Source organism: Capsella rubella, unplaced genomic scaffold (assembly GCF_000375325.1).
Source record: "Capsella rubella cultivar Monte Gargano unplaced genomic scaffold, Caprub1_0 scaffold_6, whole genome shotgun sequence".
NCBI classification, from domain to species: domain Eukaryota; kingdom Viridiplantae; phylum Streptophyta; class Magnoliopsida; order Brassicales; family Brassicaceae; genus Capsella; species Capsella rubella.
In genome coordinates this window covers 14,816,429-14,839,532 of record NW_006238918.1, presented here as the reverse complement: position 1 = coordinate 14,839,532, position 23,104 = coordinate 14,816,429, and the positions used below count along the sequence as shown (strand labels likewise).

General features: G+C 35.6%; 4 protein-coding genes across 9 annotated transcripts; 2 read left to right on the top strand and 2 right to left on the bottom strand.

The window, feature by feature from the left end:
* Positions 1–2,303: 2,303 nt before the first annotated feature.
* Positions 2,304–4,361, bottom strand: LOC17881667 (sphingolipid delta(4)-desaturase DES1-like). Its single transcript, XM_006289467.2, has 2 exons — positions 4,053–4,361; positions 2,304–3,455 (listed from the first exon to the last, which is right to left on the bottom strand). The coding sequence occupies exons 1-2, from the start codon at positions 4,230–4,232 to the stop codon at positions 2,628–2,630; spliced, it is 1,008 nt and encodes a 335-aa protein (XP_006289529.2). The 5' UTR covers positions 4,233–4,361; the 3' UTR covers positions 2,304–2,627.
* Positions 4,362–5,438: 1,077 nt separating this feature from the next.
* LOC17883105 (mediator of RNA polymerase II transcription subunit 16) lies at positions 5,439–13,404 on the bottom strand. Of its 6 annotated transcripts, none has more exons than XM_023781787.1 (16): positions 12,755–13,404; positions 12,590–12,658; positions 12,399–12,487; positions 12,182–12,294; positions 11,942–12,043; positions 11,510–11,600; positions 10,727–11,323; positions 9,932–10,550; positions 9,776–9,855; positions 9,344–9,426; positions 8,660–8,896; positions 8,090–8,261; positions 7,236–7,735; positions 6,800–6,976; positions 6,258–6,635; positions 5,439–6,137 (listed from the first exon to the last, which is right to left on the bottom strand). In XM_023781787.1, the coding sequence occupies exons 1-16, from the start codon at positions 13,078–13,080 to the stop codon at positions 5,991–5,993; spliced, it is 3,780 nt and encodes a 1,259-aa protein (XP_023637555.1). In that variant the 5' UTR covers positions 13,081–13,404; the 3' UTR covers positions 5,439–5,990. The 6 variants fall into 6 exon arrangements, with proteins under 6 accessions (XP_023637555.1, XP_006286915.1, XP_023637556.1 ...); XM_006286853.2 differs by having other exon boundaries at positions 7,236–7,738; positions 12,755–13,403; XM_023781788.1 differs by lacking the exons at positions 12,399–12,487; positions 12,590–12,658; positions 12,755–13,404 and having other exon boundaries at positions 7,236–7,738; positions 11,938–12,043; positions 12,182–12,273.
* A 567-nt stretch (positions 13,405–13,971) lies between these two features.
* LOC17883649 (vesicle-fusing ATPase) lies at positions 13,972–19,868 on the top strand. The gene is made up of 21 exons (XM_023781792.1): positions 13,972–14,199; positions 14,519–14,614; positions 14,698–14,779; positions 14,867–14,917; positions 15,307–15,477; positions 15,665–15,819; positions 15,908–16,016; positions 16,236–16,335; positions 16,425–16,480; positions 16,717–16,782; positions 16,853–16,935; positions 17,104–17,237; positions 17,451–17,661; positions 18,110–18,241; positions 18,314–18,374; positions 18,458–18,517; positions 18,600–18,658; positions 18,761–18,848; positions 18,921–19,043; positions 19,298–19,363; positions 19,464–19,868. Exons 1-21 carry the CDS (start codon positions 14,024–14,026, stop codon positions 19,605–19,607), a joined length of 2,223 nt encoding a protein of 740 aa, XP_023637560.1. The 5' UTR covers positions 13,972–14,023; the 3' UTR covers positions 19,608–19,868.
* A 1,629-nt stretch (positions 19,869–21,497) lies between these two features.
* Positions 21,498–22,809, top strand: LOC17882430 (CRIB domain-containing protein RIC10). The gene is made up of 4 exons (XM_023781674.1): positions 21,498–21,573; positions 21,829–21,932; positions 22,100–22,199; positions 22,334–22,809. The coding sequence occupies exons 1-4, from the start codon at positions 21,516–21,518 to the stop codon at positions 22,537–22,539; spliced, it is 468 nt and encodes a 155-aa protein (XP_023637442.1). The 5' UTR covers positions 21,498–21,515; the 3' UTR covers positions 22,540–22,809.
* The last annotated feature ends 295 nt before the right edge of the window (positions 22,810–23,104 follow it).

The following is a 23,104-nucleotide window of genomic DNA, read 5'->3' as shown; positions in this document are numbered from 1 at the left end:
ATTATAATTTGTAATGAATGTTTAAAAAAAAATATATATATATATATATATATATATATATGATTATATTTACACAATGAAAACCTAAATATAATGGGATTAACGGGAGTAGAAAAGAAAGTAGGGAGATTTGCACAACTAACCTTTATTATGATACCCTTTTCTATAAGTACCCTCTCTTGGTGTTCATTTTCAAAAATACTATCTTCAATGTACAAAATGACTAAATTACCCTCCTTTATTATAACTTATGATGAAAAAGGAATATTCTTTCCAACAAAAAGAATATTCCTTCCGAAAAATTTCCCACCAAATTTTCCCGCCAAAAAATTCCGACAAAAAACTTTTCCCGCCAAAAAATTTCAGCCAAAATTTTTCCGCAATTTCTTTAAAAAACCTTGTAAATATTTATAAATCCCTTAAAAAATCCTTTAAAAACCCTTGTAAATCTTTTAAAAGTCATCCAAAATCTTTCAAAACTTGAGTAAACCTTTTAAAACCATTGTAAATCATTTTATAACATTTATAAACACTGGTAAATCCCTTTAAACCACTTATAACCGTCATAAATCATTTAATAAAAACTTTTGTAAACTTCTAAAACCCGTTAAAAACCCTTGTAAATCCTTAAACCCCATTTTAAAGAACTTGTAATACCTTTAAAAACTTTTGTAAACCCTTCACAAACCTTTGTAAACTTCTAAAACCCTTTAAAACTTCTTGTAAATCCTTTAAAACTATTTTTAAATCTTTGTATGCCTTTAAATATACTTTTAAATCCTTTTAAAAACACTTGTAAATCCTTTAAAAAAACCTTAAAAATCCTTGTAAATTTTTAAAATCCTTTACAAATTCTTGTAAATCCTTTAAACACTGTAATAAACTTATAAAACTTTTAAAAACCATTGTAAATCATTTAAAAACCATTTAAAAACCTTTGTAGGCTTCTAAAACTCTTTAAAAAACCATTACTAATCTTTTAAAAACCATTTAAAAACTCTTGTAAATCTCTTTAAAAACCCTTGTAGACCCTTTAAAAATCTTGTAAACCCTTTAAAAAAATTTGGCGGGAAAATTTTGAATTTTATTTTTTGCGGGAAATTTTATTGCGGAAATTTTTTGGCGGAAAAATTTTCTCGGAAAAATTTTTGGCGGGAAATTTTTTCTCGGAAACCTTTTTGGCGGGAAAGTTTTGGCGGGAAAGTTTTTGGCGGGAAATTTTTCGGGGGGAAATTTTTGGAAGGAATATTCCTTCCTTTGGGAAAGAATATTCTTTCAAATAGGGGTAAAATAGCCATTAAAAATTAAGAGAGGGCAAAAATGAAAATGGTAAAAAAAAGGGTATTTTTAAAAGAGGGTATCATAAAAAGGTTATTGCTATCAATTTCTCAAGAAAGTAAGAAATTTTGAGAATATAAATCTATCTAATTTATGTCTCACAAAATTTTCTAACATAAATGAGATAGGACGGACCGAAACATGAATTCTCATTTTTTAAAAACGTATAAAAACGTAAAAATAAAAATAATATTTCTCTAAAGGTTTCCAATATGAATTTAACTAATTTTTTTCCAATACAACACATATATTAAACTAATAAACAAAATAAAAAAGTTAACTATATTTCATAAAAATTGTAAATTAAAATAAAAAACATTATTAAATGAAATAAACTAAATATAAAGTAAATCTTACTAATATGTTAAATTTAAAAATTGTTCCATATGAAAAACATAAAAAATATATATAAAATATAAAATCAGAAACAAATAAATAATAGTATAAAAATGATCATTACGAGATATAAATTACGACAAATCCAAAAAAAAAAACGTAAAAAAAAATAAAATTATGACAATATATAAAGAGATAATGTAAACAATTAAAAATATAACAATCCGTCCGAAACCCACAAATTATGTTCAAATTTCATGCCAACATATAAAAGGGCCCAAAATATTAACATTTATATCTATATTTGGTAAAAACCCTAATAGCACACGTTTCTCAATGATTATTCACCGCACTTCCGTTTACGCCAACACTTCGACTTATATTATACACACTTAATTTCTCAACAACTAATGAAGTTAAAACTCAATAGTTTTTCTATACAAAATCTAAACAACAATCTAAGTTTTAAAAAAGTAAAGTATGGTATAATGAAAAAAATAAGTAGCAAATAAAATACGAACCAACTTCTCATAAACAACATAATAAACTCCCGCGCGTAGCGCGGGCAACCGACTAGTATATATATATATACAACATACACACTATTTTGGTCTTTTAACCCACTCTCCTCTACCCTACATCATCTTCTATCTCACAATTCTTCTATCTCACAAACAGTAAAATCAACTCAAATCTCTAATTTTAAATAGTAAATGTAGTATATTGCCTATTTTGTTTCAAAAATGTACTAAATGACAAACTTTCCCTTCTTTAAATTAGCCCTTGTTAAGCCATTCCAAAATAGGATGATTAGCTCTTAAATGCTGAATAGTAAGATATAGATACCTAAAATATCACAATTTGTTCCTCCCATGTTACAAAAATCAACCCCTCAAACAAAACAGAGTTTGAAGTTAAAAAAGTCAAGTACTGAAGAAAAGGAAAAAAGTAGATTAGTCAGACTTCTGTGTAGTTGAGAGCTTCCTCTTCATTCTGCTAAAAGGTCCAACGGTCCTATCCATAATATACATGTAAATCACTTGTGACCATGACTTATACGACTCCGAACCTTCATAGTACTCTCCTGCAATCTCCTTCACCAAATGTAGTTTATTTCCCGGTATCCTCGGGAAATCATGGTGCTCGTTATGGTATCCAACACTCCATGTTAGCAGATTCAATGGACCGTAATACGAATAAGTCTCTTGATTCGGGTTGAAAACATAATGTTCCGAGATAAAATGTCCCGCCATTGGATGCATGCCGCCTCCAACAAACGTGGATAAGATTAGATACGCGAAAGATCTCCATCCAAAGAAGATGACAACTGATACATCTAAACCGATCTGGATGAAGAAGTTGACGAATTCCCAATAACCGGGTGGTTTAGGTTTGATGAAGATGGGACGAAGAGCGTAAAAGAAGAGTTGTAAGAAGACCCATATGGTTTTGGCAAATATGTTGGTTACTAAATGAGCTTCTGTGTAAGTAGGAACGTCCATGTCAATACCATCTACACCTTGGAACCGATGATGCTCGAGATGGTATTTTTGGAAAGTTACCGACATTGGTACACCGATTGGGAGGTTTGCGAAAATGCCGAGCCAACGGTTGTAGACAGGAGTTGAAAAGGCAAGGTTGTGACTTAGCTCATGGATTGCTAAGAAGAGGTTGTGGTTTAAGAACGATCCAAAGAAGTAAGCAATGGTTAGAATCTTGAGCCATCCTGAGTTGTGAAGGATTGCAGCTGTTGAAAGTTGAAGAGTGACTACTAACGTGATCTGTATTGACAATAAACCAAATGTTGATTATTCATGTGAGTTTAGGTAACAAACGTGAGGAAAAAAAAAACAAATTTTGAGATTTTTCAATATTTGGGTAAATGTGACAATTCATATATAGTTGTTTTTTGGGTCAACGTGAGTACGTGACTTTCATATAAATTCGCAAAAAAATGACGTCTAACGATTAGGAAATATATATATATATGCCAAATAGATTTTAAAGAATCTAAGGTGTCTAACTAGAATATATACAAAAAAAAAAAATAGAATACATGAAAAATAAAATTAAAAGTATACTAAAAATGTATAATATTGAGTACTGTATTAAATTTATCCGAGCTCAAACCATAAAAAACCCTAAAACACAAACTAACCAAAAAAAAATAGCCGACTTTTAAAACCCTAATTAATGGTTATGGGATCAAAAACGTATAGAAACTTTTATAAAGATTCGTTTGTTTCTTCAACAAAAACTTTCTGTTTATGTATCAACCACATTCTAAAAAAAACAGACGTACGAGAAAAATGTAAGAAACAAAAAAAAATGGTAATCCAAGAACAAATGGTAGAGACAGAGATAAGAGAAGAAAGAACCTTAACGAAAGCCCAAGGATCAGGACCAAAGAGTTGTCTAATCTGAGGATAACGAGACAAAATCTGACGTCTCCTCGAAGCATGAGGCTCATCTGTGTAAGACCAGAAGAAATCTGTAGCCATGACTCCTTCTCTTTCTTCTTCCTTTGATGATATCTTCTCACGTCCTCCTTTCCCCATTATGGTTTATTTCTTCCCTTGTTCGTCTCTCCCGTCGGGGTTTTTATTGTTTTTTTTTGTCCGGTGTGACGACGGGAGAGAGAGAGAGATAGAGGTTGGTTTTGAAGAATGGTGGTGCAATTTAGGAGATGGTCATGTAGAGAGATATTATTCAATGAGAGAAGAGAAGAAGTTGCACGTGCACATGCACGTGTGGTGAGAGGGGATTAACTCAATAATTTGCGGGGTTTGCTTAACTATAATTAGTCATTTTTGTCCTTTCACGTTTATAATTTTTGAGGTGAATGAGTTTTTGTTTGTGTTTGGTTCGTTGTCTATTATTGGATGTGGTGTTTTTTGATGTGGCTGGATTTGAAGTTTCTTTCTTTAGATGTTGTTTTGTCATATGCTTTGATATTGAAGTATTGTTCTCAAAAAAATGTGAGGGTTACGTCTGATCACGTAAAATAATTGACATACGGTAGCCTCTCTTTTTTTTTTCCGATGTCGATTGTAAATTTATAACTTCGTAAGGGAAAAGAGTTTGTACAAACGCAACGTTACCGACGGTATAAAAGTGTTAGGTTTTTGTCAATGAATGAATGTGTATAGGATCATCTAAAGCAATGGCCAATGGGAGATTTATGCTCAAATGAGCCTTTTTTGTATATCAAGAAAGGTATATACACAGAACTAAAAATGAAATAGGAAAAAATTAATTGAAGAACACCATACACCAAGCTTAGTATATATTTTTTATTGATATATAACATTAAAGGGATTGAGGGAGTTGTTATAAACACATAATTATACTTGCTAAAAACCCTAGTTACATACATAAGCCAATGGATTTTTCATTGGACATCATATCTTGAGCTTCTATGGATCTTTTCATAATGATAGTCCAAAATCAAAATAACCTTTTCATGACAAACATGATATTGCATAAACTTACCTAGCTTTGAGCATTTGAGTAATCAAGTCAGGTTTTTGAGTCTCGGATTGTAAAATTAAGTTCTCATTGGGTATAAATCGATTTTAGTTTTTTGCCTTAAACGACGTCGTTTCGTCTCAATCAATTGATTTTGTTTTAAGAAAAACCGACGTCGTTTTAGTATTCGGTAATTACGAAGCCTAAGATTTTATTGCCGAAATACTATCTACCTGGGTAATTTCAGGTATTTTGGATATTCATATTTGGTTCTCAGTTCAAGTTTTTTGGGTTAATAAATTTAAATCTTGTTTATTTCGTCGATTTGGGTCAAGTCCTCGATTTTAAGCCCCAGGGACCAGGGTCATGAATACTAACACCATAAGTCCATAGCCATCATTCTACACCACCTTCTACGGTCTTAACTACACCACTTTCAAAAGGTTACAGCCCTTAAATAAAAAAATGTCGTGGCAGCCTCATGAATTTTACAGTCCACAAGAAGCAAACTCTATTGAGTAGACCATAATTAAGGGCTTCAACCAAGTCTAATAAATCACTATACACCAAGACCTGTTTCACCAGTCTTGAATCTTGCAGAGACCCTCTTGCTTTCGATTCCATTCAAGACTTGCATATTGGACAGTGGTCAGATCATATGGGTTCGAGATTAAGGATTAGGAGTAACAGGGTAAACTTGCAGAAGCCTGTCGACAGCATCAACAGTAAGGTGAATCTTGTGATGTCTTGCCTATTGGTTTGGTTTGCACTCTTTGCTCCACATAGTTACTGATTTTCTGGTTATCCGATCAAAACCGGTATAGTGGATTGGAAGTTCATATGCCCGGCTATACAACACGGACCCATGTTCCACCACACATGGGGCAGCAATAAACCCAACGGCTGGTCCACCAGGTTTCTCGTTCATTCGGATTTGGCTGCTTTGAAGTACCCGGTGAAGCAAATGCAGATGTCTGCCTTAGACATCTTATACACTGTAATACGAACGACAACAATGTTACTAAGGTATGAGTCGTGTGACAGAATATTTTATAAAATTATTTTATCACATTAAAACTGTAAAGAAAATGCTTAGGGAAATGTATGAGAGTAACCTTGTACCAAACTCCTTCAAGACCAGTTTTCCATGTCGCGGTGACAACATCCCTACGAGAACCCATGATTCCAAGATATGCACCCAAACCCACAGAAGTATTTGAACCAAAAGCTGCATCTCTTTCAGACATCCTGCGTTTTCTTGGCCAAAGACTATGGACTTTGTTGTATCCATCACATATTCCAGAAAAGGTTGAATCAGGCAGATCTAAGGAATTACTCAGTTTGGAAGCATCATCTGTCAGGACCATATCCTCAGGCTCGGATCCAGGACCACCAAACAAATTTCTTCGATGCCATTCTTCGGAAGGGGGATGAAGTTCTAACTCTCGAAGTAGAAGACCAGCAGCATCAGCTCCTCTTGGGCGAGGCATGTTCTGTAAATTCAGTTTTACAACAAATTGTCTTTTGAGAAACCAGTTACCAGAGAATAGAGATCAAAAGATGTAATTTCATCTTGTAGTTGACCAAAACAGCTATATATAATTCACTACCAAGAAAAACAATTTAGCTTCAATATTTTACTATAGTCAAAAAGTACCTGCATATGTGGTCCTAGAGCTGCTTCTACCACCTCAGGCAACACAGTGTAATTTCCATCAATATAATGCAGCCGAACTTGGATGTTTCCACTACCTACTTGAGAGCCAGGTAAGGGATGCGCAAGACCAGATGTTCGCTTGCAGAGATCCATTAGTATATGGAAAAGAACTCTCACCTGGAATATCAGAAGTATACCTTGTCATTAAAATAAACTCTCTAGATTATTGTACCATCAACATGGCAATGTTTTCATCGTTTCAAATTAAATGAAGTCTATTATATTCACTCAGTTTAAATTTTCACCAACCTACCGGGGGTTCCCCTTATTCTAACCCATATTGATCAGATTAAGCCTCTACTCTTGAGGTAACAACAAAATGGTTCCACGAATAATAGTATAAAAGTAAAGAGGACACCAGAATATATATACCAACCTCTTCAAAAGTATATCCTTGACCTGCATTCCCAGAACCCATCTTTGTTGTACGAGCAGAATTTTCGTCAATCCCTTTCACTCCAGCACCCAACTGGGAACCTCGAAATCCCTGGGCTTCCTCTATCCTGTTCAAGGCCGGAGTAGGTTTAGCAGAGTTGACCTCTTCCAACTTGCTGGTAGCCCCCGTTTGAAGTTTTTGTGAACTAACATCAGCATTTCGCTGGGGAAATCGTGACAACCGCTGGAAATAACAGAAGAGCAACAGCTGGCATAAGCGATGAAGGAAATGACAGTCCCCAATAAGCCGAACAGCAGGCGTTCCTGGAAATGTTCCTGTATTGATGCTTATTGGCATGAAGGTAGCTGAACCACTGATTGGGTTAGCAGTAGGGTTTGACACTCCATCATTCGAGCTACTAATTTTCGCTATGGCACCCTGCATCCAAGCTTGCATTTGTGTGCTTCCGCTGGAGTTTGTAGTCGGTGTAGCAGGTTGGCCTGCTGCATCATGACACAGTGACTTGTCAGGAAAAACTGTACATAAAGGAGTTGGGATATCCCTCAATGCATCCCTACAATAGACATGCCAAGCCCAACAACAAAGATAACCAATTGTACCTCCCATCACCTACGTAGAAAAAATAACTGGACAATAGCTATTGTTTACAGGAATGAAGAGTATCTAAACTTCTGAAGTTCATCTCATATATTCATTAATTCTAGCACAAAACCTGTGATCCGTATCATCACCAACCCACATGGGAATGAAATTTTCTAAAGCTATGTACCATTCAAACTCCCACTTGACATGCTACAGCAGATTAGACATGAAGAAATAAATGGTATACTGACCCTGAGTTGTCGCAGGAGAAGATACATTTTGCGTGGGACTGGTAACTATGTTGCGATTACTGCCAGTTCCAGCAGAAGCAGCATGGCTCGCAAGAGTCCGGCAAAAACTCGCATAGCGCCTTAAACGTGTAATGAAATGAGAAGCAAGATCAAGAACAGCATCTACATAAGCCTGAAAAAAAGCGGAAAAGAAATTAGAGTACAGAATGTTTTGCAACAGGAAGCCAAACTTGTATCAAAAGATAGTGTATGGTCTGTTTCATATTTAATAATATGAGATCCATGATTCAATGATATCGACTACATGGAAACCATCTCTAACACAGTTCTCTGATTTAAACTGTCATTAGATAGTGCCAAATAACCAAATCTAATACACGTACAGCATGTGTTGGCTGGTTATAAAAAGTAAAAAATTAAAATACATCAGGCAAACTAACACAGCAAAGCGCAACAACTCTTTAAATGAAAACACTGCATCAAACCTTCCCAGGTTATGATCCTTAAATTTCCATATTTCATAAAAGAAAAAACCTAGATAATAATCCTCAGACGTGGAGGCAAAGGTACCTGAATACTGGAGACAAGAGCAGGATCAACAGCCATTGCCTCGGGATTGATGCCTGATATTGTCTCCCCATCTGATCGCCATGGCTCAAAAACCAACGCGGAAGGGTTTACAAGAGCTGATTCAATTCCTTTGCCAAGCATGTCTAATAACAACCTAGCTTGCATATCTAAAACCATGGCACGCACTTCTTGAGCATTGGTTCCTTCAAGCAACCGACATTTGATCCTGTCTAGGTTCTGAAAACCATGAAAACACAAGTCCTTACAAACAGCAACCAACCATTAAATGCAAAGAACGCCCAAAAAAAAAATAAAAAAAAAAATAAAATAATAATCTCAATGGGACAATAGAATAGACTGCCAAGATTCTATTCATCATCTTAGAATCAGTCAATCAGATGCATTGTATCCATAGTGGCTAGTCATATAATCCAAAATCAGATTCACTACAGGCATATTAGTTTTAAAATCAAACGTAGCTGTATAAAGCTACACTATCTTATAGTCTGATAAAAGAACAGATGAACTCTGCATGCTCATGGAATAGAGTACATTTATAAAGCTATATTATAAAAACCCAGAAAAAAAAGAACAAGACATAATGAACGGTCTGCCATGCGAACAGTTCAGACATAAAAAAGGTGAAAATATAAATGAGTTGGGTAGGGGTTTAGAAAAACATACAGGTCCATATTGTTGTCTGTGCTGTGTTGAAGGAAGGGAGTGGAAATCAGCATCCATGACAGCAATCACGCTGTTCAGTGAAACTGTAATCATCAAGAAAAAGAAACACATCATCCAATGCTTCCAGCCGTATATAACTCAAACAAGACAGTATAAAATTCGGACCACTATGTTCCTCAAAAGTAATATAATTCAAAGCTTAATTTAAACTAAAATAAAATAATTAACAAAATAAATAAATAGAGAAAAGGTTCTTTGAGAGACACTCTGCCATTAAAAACCAGAACTTACTCCGAAACTAAAATATAAACTATCATTCTCTAAGCAAATTAAAAATCTATGGCAGCTCACTCATTAACTACAAATAACTAATTTATGACTGCATTTAATAACATACTTATTTAAACCAAGAAACTTATCACTAAGGTATACCTATCCCGTCTTCTGCAGCACTCTGTGTACAACCAACTGCATCCCACCAATCAACTCCAACCAAAAGACTCCACCAGAATCTGTTAAGTAAAAATGCAGAGTCATATCCCGAGTCACCATAGAAGAGCTAGCCAATATATACCAGAGATGACATACCTCTCAGCAATCGCCCGCTCCCATGTTGATTGATCAACCTTTGATTGGTTACGCGGAAGAGCAGGAGGAAGAACACGGATGATTTTCAACATTGTGCAGTCTTTAACAGCATCATGCCATACAGACGCCGAGCAACAGCTTGTTGGAGAAAATGCAGGTGCAGCAATTGCAGATCCAACATTTATTTGATAGTTTTCAACGGGTGAAAATGTTGGACCAGAAAAGATATGAACTCCACCACGAAGAAAAGCAATCGCAATTTCACCACCATGGGCAGAATAGACAATCCGTGCAAGTGTACGAATATCACTTGGCAAATCAAAAGGATCAAAAACAACCTTGTTACCCTTATCATCACCAGAATCAGGCTCCTTTTCTGCATCCACACTTGGTCCTGCTGCAGCTATTTGATGATTCTTAAAATCTTTAGTCGGTGGTATGCTCATGTCCACTCTGGATACCCAGACAGTTTGTGTGGGGACCTTTCCACCAAAATTTGAAGTTGGGTTCCCAAATATCTGATGCAGTACAACAGGTTGCACACTTGATTCCCAGCGCTGTACTCTCCAGCCTGTGATTGAAGGACCTTCATCCGGATCATACGGAGACATGTACTGCCCTGCAGGAGCAATCAATTAGTATTTATTTTAAAAACAGACTGAAACTGTTGCGCTTCACCACACACAACAATATATGAGCATTTCTATATGATTAACCAAAAACTCAATGCAAACCCGAAATTGTTTATTCTATCATGGAAACTGTACGAGGTTCAGAGAAGGATGAGAACAATACCTTCAACTATAACAACTGCTATCACTGAACCACCACGAGTTGGATCAAAAGCAACAGCGGTAACTCCAGATCCCCATGTTGTGGTTGCTGCAGACTGAGCTGCAGCCTCTGGACTTACATAAGCAGAAAAATTGGAAACTGGCGAGCAACTTAGCGATATAGCATCACTGGAATCTTGATCTGTGGGCTTCTTCCCTTGCTTTATCTCGGATATCAAGTATTCTTGCCAGCTGAACAAGTAAGCAGCTAAAGGAGCAAAGCCTGTCCAGGAAGAAGAACTAAGGGATGGTGGAACACGACTGCCTGTAGAGATTTTTGGAGTTGCCTGAAGTCCATTTCCAGGGCCAGGGGTCACCTCCCATACTACAATTGTTGAAGGGTTTACAATTGGAACTCCTGCTACATGCATGGCACCACTGTCTGTTATAATAGCATCAGCAGCCATAATTCCACTAGGTCCTGCACCTAAAAGACCTTTCTTTGTACTAAACCACTTTGGTGCAGTGTCTCCCTGATTAGAAGGCCACTGAGACCAATGAAGTTGAACAGAGCCGGATGAGAAAACAGAGCATACACAGAGAAAGTTGGGCCACCGAGCTGCAATAAATGGACGAGAATCAGAACCGTCACAGAAAGTAAGGAAAATGCACTAATGTCATAACATGTTGCATTGATCGTGACATATATATGTATGTCAAAGAAACTGGCATTATTAAGTTCCCTTAAGAGCATAGTTCTGAATATATCATCAAAATGAGTCATGAGAGGTGAGTAGAAGAAAACCTGAGCTTTCAGAGCTCTGCGAGAGAAATTTCTCCTCGAAAGTTGACTTTGCATTTGTACCAGAACTTGGCTTCGAAGACAACCACCTATACTGATTTTCAATTAAGAAAAAAAAAAGAATAGAAAACAGGATAAATTTCCTTGGATAAAACTAGAGCTGTAAACCAGGTGGCCAGCAACAACGTTATTTTAACCTTTCAGAATATATACTTTGCAATGGCAGTATCATCTATCCATTACTCATTCATTATGTGTTCATGCCGATCTATTGCAATGCAAAATGGAAGATCCTTTAGAACTCTAGTAATTTCGCAATCAGAGAGTTGTAGTTTATCCATCTCCGTTATAATTTAATGAACTAGTGAATCGTGAGGGCACAAACATGCCATGCATATGATAGAATGGCATATAAGTAAAACTTAAATTACATACTGGAGAAGCCCCCGCCAGCCACTTTGTAACAACAGCAATGTCCTGACGCCATTCATGCTCACACTGCCAGGAGGTAGCATCGTGCACTAGATTAGCCGAACCCTGCAAAACCAATCCACACAAAAGATCATCTGAGTGTGTGGTAAAACATCTTGACACAAGTGCGACAGTGAAATAAGATACAGAAGAGTTATAAAGGTGAATAATCAATAGTAAATCCCAGTGATCAAGAGCAATAACCTGAGTAGGCTGCGTCCAGATAGTTATCCGTCCATGAAAATTAGCAATGAGTAACGCACGAGGACAAGAAGTGGGAGACCATTCGATAAATTGGACAGAATCACGAGGCGAGTCTACGTAAACAAAATTTGCATCGTAAACATGTTAAAAAGCAGACTCAAAAACTCAAGTTACTAGAGCAACCAAGTTCATAAATAAGCAAGTGATATCAAAATACCTGCCACAACATTAAACACAGCACATTCAGTTGGGCGTTCAGGTATCATGATATGTATTGGGATCCAAAAAGGTGGATTAGCTTTCGAACTGCAAGAGATGAGAAGAATTGATAAAGATGATAAAATCATCTCTAAGAAATCTTCAAAATTACTAAAAGACACAGAAAATTAACAAACAAATAAAACAAACCTTGGAATCCTGGCACAGGTCTCGGAAGCACAAGCTATAGCATTCAATTTGCCACACCAAGCAACAGCACTGACAAGAAAGAAAAAGGAGAAAAATTTACAGGAATTGACGAATTTGCAGGTGAAAATTCAAAAACTTTAATTCGATCTGAGAAAGAGTTCAAACCTGAAGTTACGACACAATTCAGGAACGCTCATCTTATGAAGCAAATTGGAATTGGGCTGCTTAAGCTTAACACAGAAAACTGTAGCTGGACTCACAAGATCAACCTCCATGTTATTACTATCGTCCTCTTTCTCTCCTTCAGCTGATTTCTCTAACGATTTCTCCTCCGAGACGACAATTGGATCCTTAGACACAGTCTCCTCCTGCTTCTGCTGTACTTCTTCTTCTTCTTTTTCTTCCTCCTCCACTGTAGCTGGAGTCTCGATGTTGTTACCACCTTCACCGTTATTGCCCAAGGAAACTTCTTCTGGGGTTTGCTGATTCATGTCAGCGAATGGAAACAAAGCCCTAAATTTAATAGAAAAATCAGAGAAAAGAGAGAGAGAGAGAGAGTGACAAAAAAGTCGCGATTGAAGGCGACAGAAAGCACTGTGCGTAGAAAGAGAGAGAGAAAGTGAAGAAAACTGCTAGTGGGGTTAACGAGAGACTTAGTGCGGAGATAATTCCAAAAGTCAAAATCAAAATCGAAATCGAAAAAATTCAATTTTGATTTTTAGGGTTTGCGTCACAGGGTTCGTCGCTGGCCTCGCCGGGATGAAGAAAAGAAGATTCAAAAAAGAACTCGGTGAATGTGATCCGAAAACGCCGTGGTGACTCTCTCTATTTTATTACCTCTCCTTTTGGTTTTTTGCAATTTTACTCCTTTTTCCTTTTCTTTTTTTAAATATTGTTGTCAACCTTCCGACAAAAAAAAAACAAATATTTAATATATGAAAATTATCATAAATTTCTCAATTGTTTGGATAATTGATCATAAGTGACTATTGATCATAACTAATGAATTATGATTTTCGAAGTTTCAAATATTTGTTTCAAAAACTGAAATAAATGTATTTAATCCGGATTAAAAGTTTAAAACTACTATGTGATGCTTGGTAGTCGGAAAAAAAAACAGTCTTTTTATTGTGTTGTTTGGTGTTATAAGCCAAAAAAATCAACTTATGACATTGTTGATTTGTTACTCTATTGGATCAATTGGGAGGTGTCTCGTGATAGCAAGTAAGTCCTATAAATGTTGTGAACCGGAGTTTTTAGCTCAATTCAGCTCCGGCTACTGATCAAACCGGCCGGTATGGTCCGGTTTTCAGAACATCAAAAGATCTTTCTTTTATAAACATCGTGTCTTATGGTTTTAGACTCCATCTCCCTCAAATTTGCTTCTTCGTTAAGAGATACAAAAAAAAAAGACTACCTGAGATCGAAGCAATCATGGCGGGTCGTTACGGATCGCAGGTCATGACGATGACTGTGACCAATACTCCGTCGGCAGATCTAGCTTTTACTAACCTCGCTTACTGCTCCTCTTCCGATCTCCGTCAGTTCTCCGTTCCCGGCTCCGATCTCTTCCTCGCCAACGTTGCCGATAGCTTCATTCTATCTCTCTGATATCCTTTCTATTTTTCATTTTCGCGATTCGCTTTTTATCACATTGCAATGCGATTGTACGAGTTGGTTGTTCATGTGAAATGGTCTTTTTTTTTGTAAATTACTGCTAATTTTACGAAATCAGGTCTTGGAATTTTGAATCTCAGCCTTCTTGTGTTTGATGGAATGATCTATGAGCGTAGTAGTCACTAGTTTTTTTTTGAATTAGAATTTTGGTTTCTCTTGATATCATGGATGATAGAAACCTGTGCTTCTACAATGTTGAACTTGTTCCTTGTGTTATTCTTTTCGATTTTTGTGAACTTAACTGGTAATTACTGGACATGGAAGCATCCGTGATGGAAACATTGCTCTCAATGCTATTCAAAGGCGGCATGCTAGAGTTTCCACTGGTGATATGGTCTCTGTTAGCAGGTAATTTTCACACAGTTTGTTTTATCATAATCTTCCGGCCTGAAGATGTGTTTGGTTTGTAAATATTGTCTTTTTTCTTGCAGATTTGTTCCTCCAGAAAATTTTGATCTGGCTATGCTGACGCTCGAGTTGGAATTTGTAAAGAAAGGGACTAAAAGCGAGCAGGTTTGTTTTATATCTATGTTGTGTTGCTTGGGATCTTCGTAGGCTTTGTGTTTCAACTCAACCTTTCTTTACATTATTACTTCACAGGTTGATGCTGCTCTGCTTTCAACTCAACTTAAGAGGAAATACACTAACCAGGTAGAGAGATTATTGTGCTGCTGTCTCTGACTTTGTTACATGTTTGGCTTCTAGAGATAAATGTGTTCCATGCTGTGCTTTAAGCATGCACATGAGTGAAACAATGGGTTTTAAACATTGAAGGTCTATATAAACAGATTAGGTGGTATAAATTTTCAATTGAAGCAATGTGTACATGGATCTTGTCATTCACATTATTTTTCTGAGGAAGCATTGGGTTTTGGTGAATGCTTTTGGTGAACATTCTGAAAATCCTGTAATATTCTGCCTAAGCTTATTCACCCATATGTTTCTATAATAAGTAGTATCATTTATATGGTTATTTGGCCTTCAAATTCTCACAGAATCATATTGGCCCGAATTTATTGAACCATTGCACACTGCTTCAGGTCTTGACTGTAGGCCAAAAAGCGACATTTGAGTATCATGGAACTAATTACATTCTTACGGTCAATCGAGCGGATGTAGAGGGTCTTGATCAATCAAAAGGCATTGAAAGAGGGATGCTCTCTAAAGATACATATATTGTGTTTGAAGCATCAAACGCAAGTGGCATAAAGGTCTGATTTTTATAAGCTCTGTATAGTTGTGTTGTTGAAGCCGTTACTCTTAAGAATTCCTTTCAAATGATTCAGCATTACATTTAAAATGGCAAACATAATATGTTATCTGATGCTTGCTATTTTGTGGAAACAGATGTTGACTGCTATCTTGTATCATATTTTTTAAACGTATGTTCTTCTGCAGATTGTCAACCAACGGGAAGCTGCTAGCAGCAATATATTCAAACATAAGGAATTCAACCTTGAGTCATTGGGCATAGGTGGTCTGGGTGCAGAGTTTGCTGATATATTTAGAAGAGCATTTGCTTCTCGTGTATTTCCTCCTCATGTCACCAGCAGGTTTCTTGTTCATTTTTCAAGTAAGTGTTAGACTGTATTTGTTGTATATATATATTCTGTTCTAAGTTTATCTTTGTTGATCTTGCAGACTGGGAATAAAGCATGTTAAAGGAATGCTTCTATTTGGACCTCCTGGTACTGGTAAAACCCTTATGGCACGGCAAATTGGAAAGATGCTCAATGGAAAGGATCCAAAGGTATTTCTGATTTACATGATATTCTCTCAAAAAAAGTTATGAAAACTTACAAACTTGAAACTTGTAGTCCTGAATTTCATTGTATGTTGTTATCCAGATTTTCACACGCATTAATACACCTAAATGTTTTTTTCTAACTTAGTTTCTTAGTGATTGACTGCCGTTGTTCCTGAAATCTACATGTTTAATGCTTTTGTGGTTCTTTTGCTTCCATAATAGATCGTCAATGGTCCTGAGGTGCTGAGCAAGTTTGTTGGTGAGACAGAAAAGAATGTAAGAGACTTATTTGCTGATGCTGAGCAAGACCAGAGGACCCTTGGTAAAGGAACATTGATTTTTCTGATCTGTGCTTTTGTGTTGTTTTTTGCTTATCCATATGATAATTGAGCACTGTTATCTTCTTTTCAGGTGATGCTAGTGAGTTGCATGTCATTATTTTTGATGAAATTGATGCCATCTGTAAGGTACACGACTTTATAATCTTCCTCTTTTGAATTTCTAGGAGATTTGCGAATTTGAAGTTGTAAATATGCTGTAAATTTTGACGACCAGTCCTATTAATTCTGGGTAATAGATCTTGCTTCTGACTCTGTGCTTTGACTATATTTTGCTCTGGAGTTTAGATATTAATTTTCATGGGATCTGCTGGTTATATGAGGTTAAACAATAAATTAAAAATCATATGCTTTGTGATTTTCAGTCAAGAGGCTCGACAAGAGATGGCACAGGTGTCCATGATAGTATTGTGAACCAGCTTTTGACAAAGGTCAGTCAAAGATCAAGCTATTGTCAGTTTAGTTGGAAATTTTACGGATGTGGCTAACACTTTTTTCCAGATAGATGGTGTGGAGGCCTTAAACAATGTTTTGCTTATTGGAATGACAAACAGAAAGGATTTGCTTGATGAAGCTCTTTTAAGGTATCTCTATCCTTCACTAATAGATAGCGCTGTCGTTTTTTTATATCTTGGTTTTATTTCTTTTATTCATTTGAGAAGATACCATTCAAGGTGTATTTCCTGCTTACATGAACTTTGGGAATAAGAGTAGTACATGTGAATTTAGACCTTTTATTTTTTGGACTATAGGCCTGGAAGATTGGAAGTTCAGGTTGAAATAAGTCTTCCTGATGAAGCTGGACGCCTACAAATTCTTCAGATTCATACAAACAAGATGAAGGAAAATTCTTTCCTTGGTCATGATATCAATCTCCAAGAGCTTGGTATGGTTTCATAATTATACTTGTTCAAATCATGGAATATTGATAGAACATTTTTGTAAACCAACTCACTAAGTGGCAAATATAAACCTTGTTTTCAAAATCCTCTTTAATTTTGTATCAGGAAGACCTAAAAAATTCTGTCTTTATATTTTGGACTAGCTACTTACTAGCATAATTGTGTCTCTGACGTGATTTATTAATATTGTCTGGCAGCTGCTCGAACAAAAAATTACAGTGGCGCGGAGCTTGAAGGTGTTGTTAAAAGTGCTACATCATACGCGTTAAACAGACAATTAAGCATGGATGATCTTACAAAGCCTGTGGAAGAAGAGAATATCAAGATCACTATGGAGGATTTTCTCCATGCAATCTATGAAGTTCAGCCTGCATTCGGAGCCTCCACAGATGACCTGGAGCGCTGCAGGTAATTTTCCTTAATGTGTGTCGGTTTGGACGATTTGGGGATAGTTCTTGATGAAATGGGACTTTTGCGCACAGATATGCTGATATTAGTTTCAAAGCCAAACTTAATTTTTCTTCTTCTTTGTGAGTCATGCTCAGTTTGCATTACTAAATTCAGTTACCTAGGGACTGCTTTTCTTATCTCTTTAAGCAATTTCCATGGATTTCTGAAATTTTAATTAATGGGTGACTTTAGGCAAAGTTTCATTTCAAAACTTGTATACAAAGGAATGGGGTCTAGTATTATTGTTCGCTTGTTCGTAATTGCTCAATATTACTCCTATATTTTCTGTTGTTTCTGCCTAATACATTCGTGTTCCCAGTGACCACTTGCAATTTATGTACTACATTTCCTTCTGGAATTTTGATTTGTCAGTGATTTAGTTTTGACATTTCTGACATGTATGTAGACTCAATGGAATGGTGGATTCTGGTGATCGGCATAATCACATTTACAAAAGAGCTATGCTTCTAGTCGAGCAAGTTAAAGTTAGTACTAGAAGTCCTCTAGTCACTTGCCTTCTGGAGGGGACCAGTGGAAGGTATGATCCGTAGTTTATATAACCTACATTTATTTTTAGTCTTGCTGAATGCTAAACTTTTTTCCTGGACAGTGGGAAAACTGCTTTAGCTGCAACTGTTGGTATCGATAGTGATTTCCCATACGTTAAAATAGTAAGTGTCCATCTTTCTTTGTGCAACATTTTTAGACCTTGCCAGCCTTTCTCTTTGTGTGATATTGACTTGCTAATTTGTAGGTCTCTGCGGAAACTATGATTGGTCTTTCTGAGAGCACAAAATGTGCTCACATTGTCAAGGTCTGTCCTTTGGAAACACTTTAATTCTTATTATTGTGTTGTTCTGTCTACTGATAATCAGTTTTGGTATGAGTGCAACCAGGTCTTTGAGGATGCATATAAATCACCCATGAGCATCATTATCCTTGACGATATTGAAAGGTTATTACCTGCTGTTTGTGTTTGTTCAGAATTCGGCTCACTAGTTGAAGCCATATGTGTGTAGTTTTCTTCTGCGCAGTACTTAAATTTCTGATACCGCAGATTGTTGGAATACGTAGCAATTGGTCCTCGTTTTTCAAACATAATTTCACAGACATTGATGGTCCTTCTCAAACGACTTCCTCCTAAGGTTTGTTGTTCGCCATTTAAGTTAATTTCTTACAGTGGAACATCTCTAATTTGGTAAAATCTTTGTTCACAGGGGAAGAAACTTCTTGTCTTTGGGACAACAAGTGAACTAACCTTCTTAGATTCTGTTGGTATCTGTGATTCCTTCTCTGTCACTTACTCTGTTCCGACATTGAAAACAGAGGACGCAAAGAAGGTAAATGCTCTATAGCAACACATTTCCTTCTTCATATATGGACTTTTGAATTTGTTTTATCAATTCTACCCATTGTAAACTCCACCATCCGTTCTCTTTATTTCCTTTTCATTGTTTGGAGCTGGCAACGTGATTAGAATTTGCTTAACCATGATAATTACTCTCTCATTCTTTTCTAACATTACCCATCTATCGCCATTCTTGAGCAGATTAAATTCTCAGTTGTTTTTTCTCCTTTTGTTTCTGTGCTTCAGGTGCTACAACAGCTTAATGTCTTTTCAGAGGATGATGTCGATTCAGCTGCAGAGGCTCTCAATGACGTAAGTTCTCTCCTTCTCCACACGGAAATTAAAAATGACAAAACCCCGGTGAAATCGTTTTTGTTTGTTTATCTGACAATGGTCTTACTTCCGCATGCAGATGCCAATCAAGAAGCTTTACATGCTAATAGAAATGGCTGCGCAAGGAGAACACGGGGGATCTGCAGAAGCTATCTATGCTGGGAGAGAGAAAATCAAGATCACTCATTTCTTTGATTGTCTACAAGACATCGTTCGATTCTAAAAACTTCCAACATATACGTCTTCAATCTCTTGCTTCATTGGCTTGACCTTTTCAAGACTCCCCTTGGAGTGTCTTTAAACCGATCTTGGTTTTGTTTTGGAAACAAATTTGACCCTCGGATTTTTGTGTTTTCTGGTGGAGGAATGGAACTGAGAAGGGCTATATGGATGATGTATTATTCCTTTATTTTCTTTTTGCGGCTGAAACACAAAATGTCTTTTGGTTTTAGTTATTAAATTCGTGGTTGGTTTGACTCCTGAATTCCACTCAATGTGATGATGGTCCATCTCCCTCTTTGGTGATATGTCCTTAAAGGACCACCTCGGCGACCATTACTGCTATGTTCATGACCCTTTTAGACTCCTCATGCACCTTATAGATTTGGGACAGCTAGAAACATAGACTCCCACGTTTTTCACGGTCTGCATTTTCGACAATGTGCCCTGCCCCATTCGTCTTCTCACTTGTGATCTCCACCATTGGGATCCCCTTTCAAAGATGCAAACCGTGCTTAAGAAACTGTATTGAAATGACCGGGACTAGATAGTTTACAAAGACTTAGTATTGTGCAAGTCAACTTGGGGTTAAGTTTCTTTGCAGTCTCTAATTCTCTCTATAGATCAGAATTCTTGTTTCGTTTGCAAAAATTTGTATATGAATCATTTATCTATTTATAAACCAACGTACAGTTACATTTTTGTATTATTTTTCATTCTAGAATACATAATCCAGTTAAGAGATTTATACCTACAAGAAAGCTAAAAAAAACAGAACGTGAGTTCAACATATGTGATAAAATCTAAGATTTGTATATTAGAATATGCATGCATTAAGAACTTGTACAGTTGTCTATAATACTGGTCTAAACCCCAGATTAATTCCCATCGCCAGATAATAAATCTTAAAACACTTGAGGTTAATTTCTTATGAAACTAGTTGGTTGCTAGTTAATAAATCGCACATCAAATTTATAGCTGGTGAGATATCATTATCAGCTCCTCATATACTATATCTATGTGTCATATTTATAGACAAACTAATCATTGATTAGTGATTATATCCCCATCCTGAAATATTCCTTCATTAATCTTTTTTATTTAAAACTATATATATATGTGTAGATGCCTTTTCATGGTGCTCCACTTACTTATCTTTTACCTTCAGCTTGACTTAGTCTCCATCTTCTTCTTCTTCTACGACTTCTTCCCTTGGCCTTCAATATCTTCGCTCTTTTGAAACTCTCTTTTTTTTTTTGACATAATTTCGTAAGAAATTATGTTTTCTCATTGAGATTCCTCGATTGTACATAATATGTTTTGTGATTTATCAAGAGAGGCTTCTCCAAAAGATGAAAGAAGCATAGAATCAAAGGAGAGGCTGTTTCTATATTCTTCTATTATTGTGTTTATTATACGTTTCCCGACAGATCTATAAGATTACAGGTAAAAATTTCTCCTAAGTTTCTCAATGTTTGATCAAAAATATTTTCAAAGGAGAGGATGTATATATGATCACCCTTACCAATACATTCATGTTGAACTAAAAACATTTTTGCGTTTTATAATCCGCTTTTATAAAGTTTAATTTTGACGCTTGGATCTTTTATCAAACGAATAAATTCCAATCTTGTTGCATGGGAGAAACTTTATTCATCGATCACATGCATTATATCTTTATAATCTTATGCTACGTACGTACGTTATAACTTACGTACGTGTTTCTCTTTTGTATATATGATATATTAGTAAATACTAATACCATAAGTTTTGGTACATCGCAGTTTGAAGTAGGAGAGAGGATATTGTTGTTGAGCTTCTTCAATCTTGGCAATAGAATTTTCGGGTAGGAGAGAAGAGAATTCAAGGAAATAATCTGCATATATAGTTTGGCGGTTTTGTGATCTTCACCATGTCAGTAAAAATGAAAGGCATCTATAAAGGCTTTAAATGTATCTCTCAAATATTTGGTAATACTCTTTTTTTACCATTCTTCTATCAATTTAAAGGGTACATAATTATGAATCCATTCATATGAGTAAATTACTGCATACACTATGAGTCAAAAAAAAACTATAGAAGTAACATAGTTTGATATGTAATAATAACAATGATCACATATACAAAAATGACTACATATATTATAGTTTGAGATAGTTTTCATGTATTTGCTCTGGTTTTTAATTAATACATTAATGAAATAAAGATATAAACTTATTTTACAGCCGTTGAGAAAGAGAGGGATGAAATAGAAATTGGGTTTCCAACAGATGTAAAACATGTGGCTCATATTGGCTGGGAGGGTTCCTCTGGTAGTGCTCCTGGTTGGGTAAGTTCTTTAGTGTTATTTTTGTAGTATGTGACAATTGTAGTTTCTAACAAAATAAGTAAATCCTAAATTTAAATTAGATAAGTAATATTTACATAGCTAATCTATGTGTATATTTTTTTGGTAAATCTAATCTATGTGTATATATATTTGTATTTATTGTGAAGATGAGTGAGTTTAAGGTCGGAGCTGAGGTTTTATCTCCAAGAGCATCATCTTTTAGTAATGCAAGACCTTCTACTTCCTTTTTCACTTCTTCTTCCACCGGTAAGTTTACTCGTTTTCACCTTTTACATTTTTGTATTTCTCTTTACACTTCTGAATTTAATATATGATTAACCATCCACTTAGATTTTTGATAGAATAAAACTAACTACCTTATGTAATGTTTATAAATGTAGATTTTGATTATGGATCGAGTCAACGAACAATATCAGATACACTAAGAGATATCCCTCCAGTTACACCGATAGATTTACCAAAACATAACAAGAAGAAAAGTAGTAGAAGAAAAAAGTCATCGTCATCATCAACATCTCCAAAATCTTCAAGATCATCTATATTATCCAAATCTTCGTATAAATCAACTGTATCACGACTAATCTAGAACATATAATAACAGATGGAAGAGAAGGAAGAAAAAAATCAAAAGTTTGGTCATCTTTGTGCATACTTAAGGGGATTTTGTTTGCATGTTCTACTGATTTTCTTTTGAGATTTTTTTTAGGTTACATATATAGACATGTTGTAACGTTTGGAGTTTGGTTTCTTTGGTGTAAACATAGTCAGAATTATAGAAAGGAAAAACAAGAAAAATGTATGAAAAATGATTGTCATGAATTTGAGTGGTTATTAAAAAGTGTTTTTGTTTGTGTCATTTGGGAGAAAAGAAAAAGGTCAAAACAGAAGAACCAACAAAAAGTAAACAAAAACATATAGTAAGAAAAAGTTAACTAATAAAATAGAAACACCAAGAATGAAAGATAGACCTTAGCATATTGCTTCCTCTAATCTGGTTGTGAAGTAACATGTACACTAGCACTAATTAATTTGTTATAATGTAATTATGTAATCCTCTACGGCACATGACTTCAGCATTTCATAAAGAGAGAAAATAAGTAGGATTTTTATACATTAGTTTGTACTTTTATTAGTTTTGTATACATGTCTTA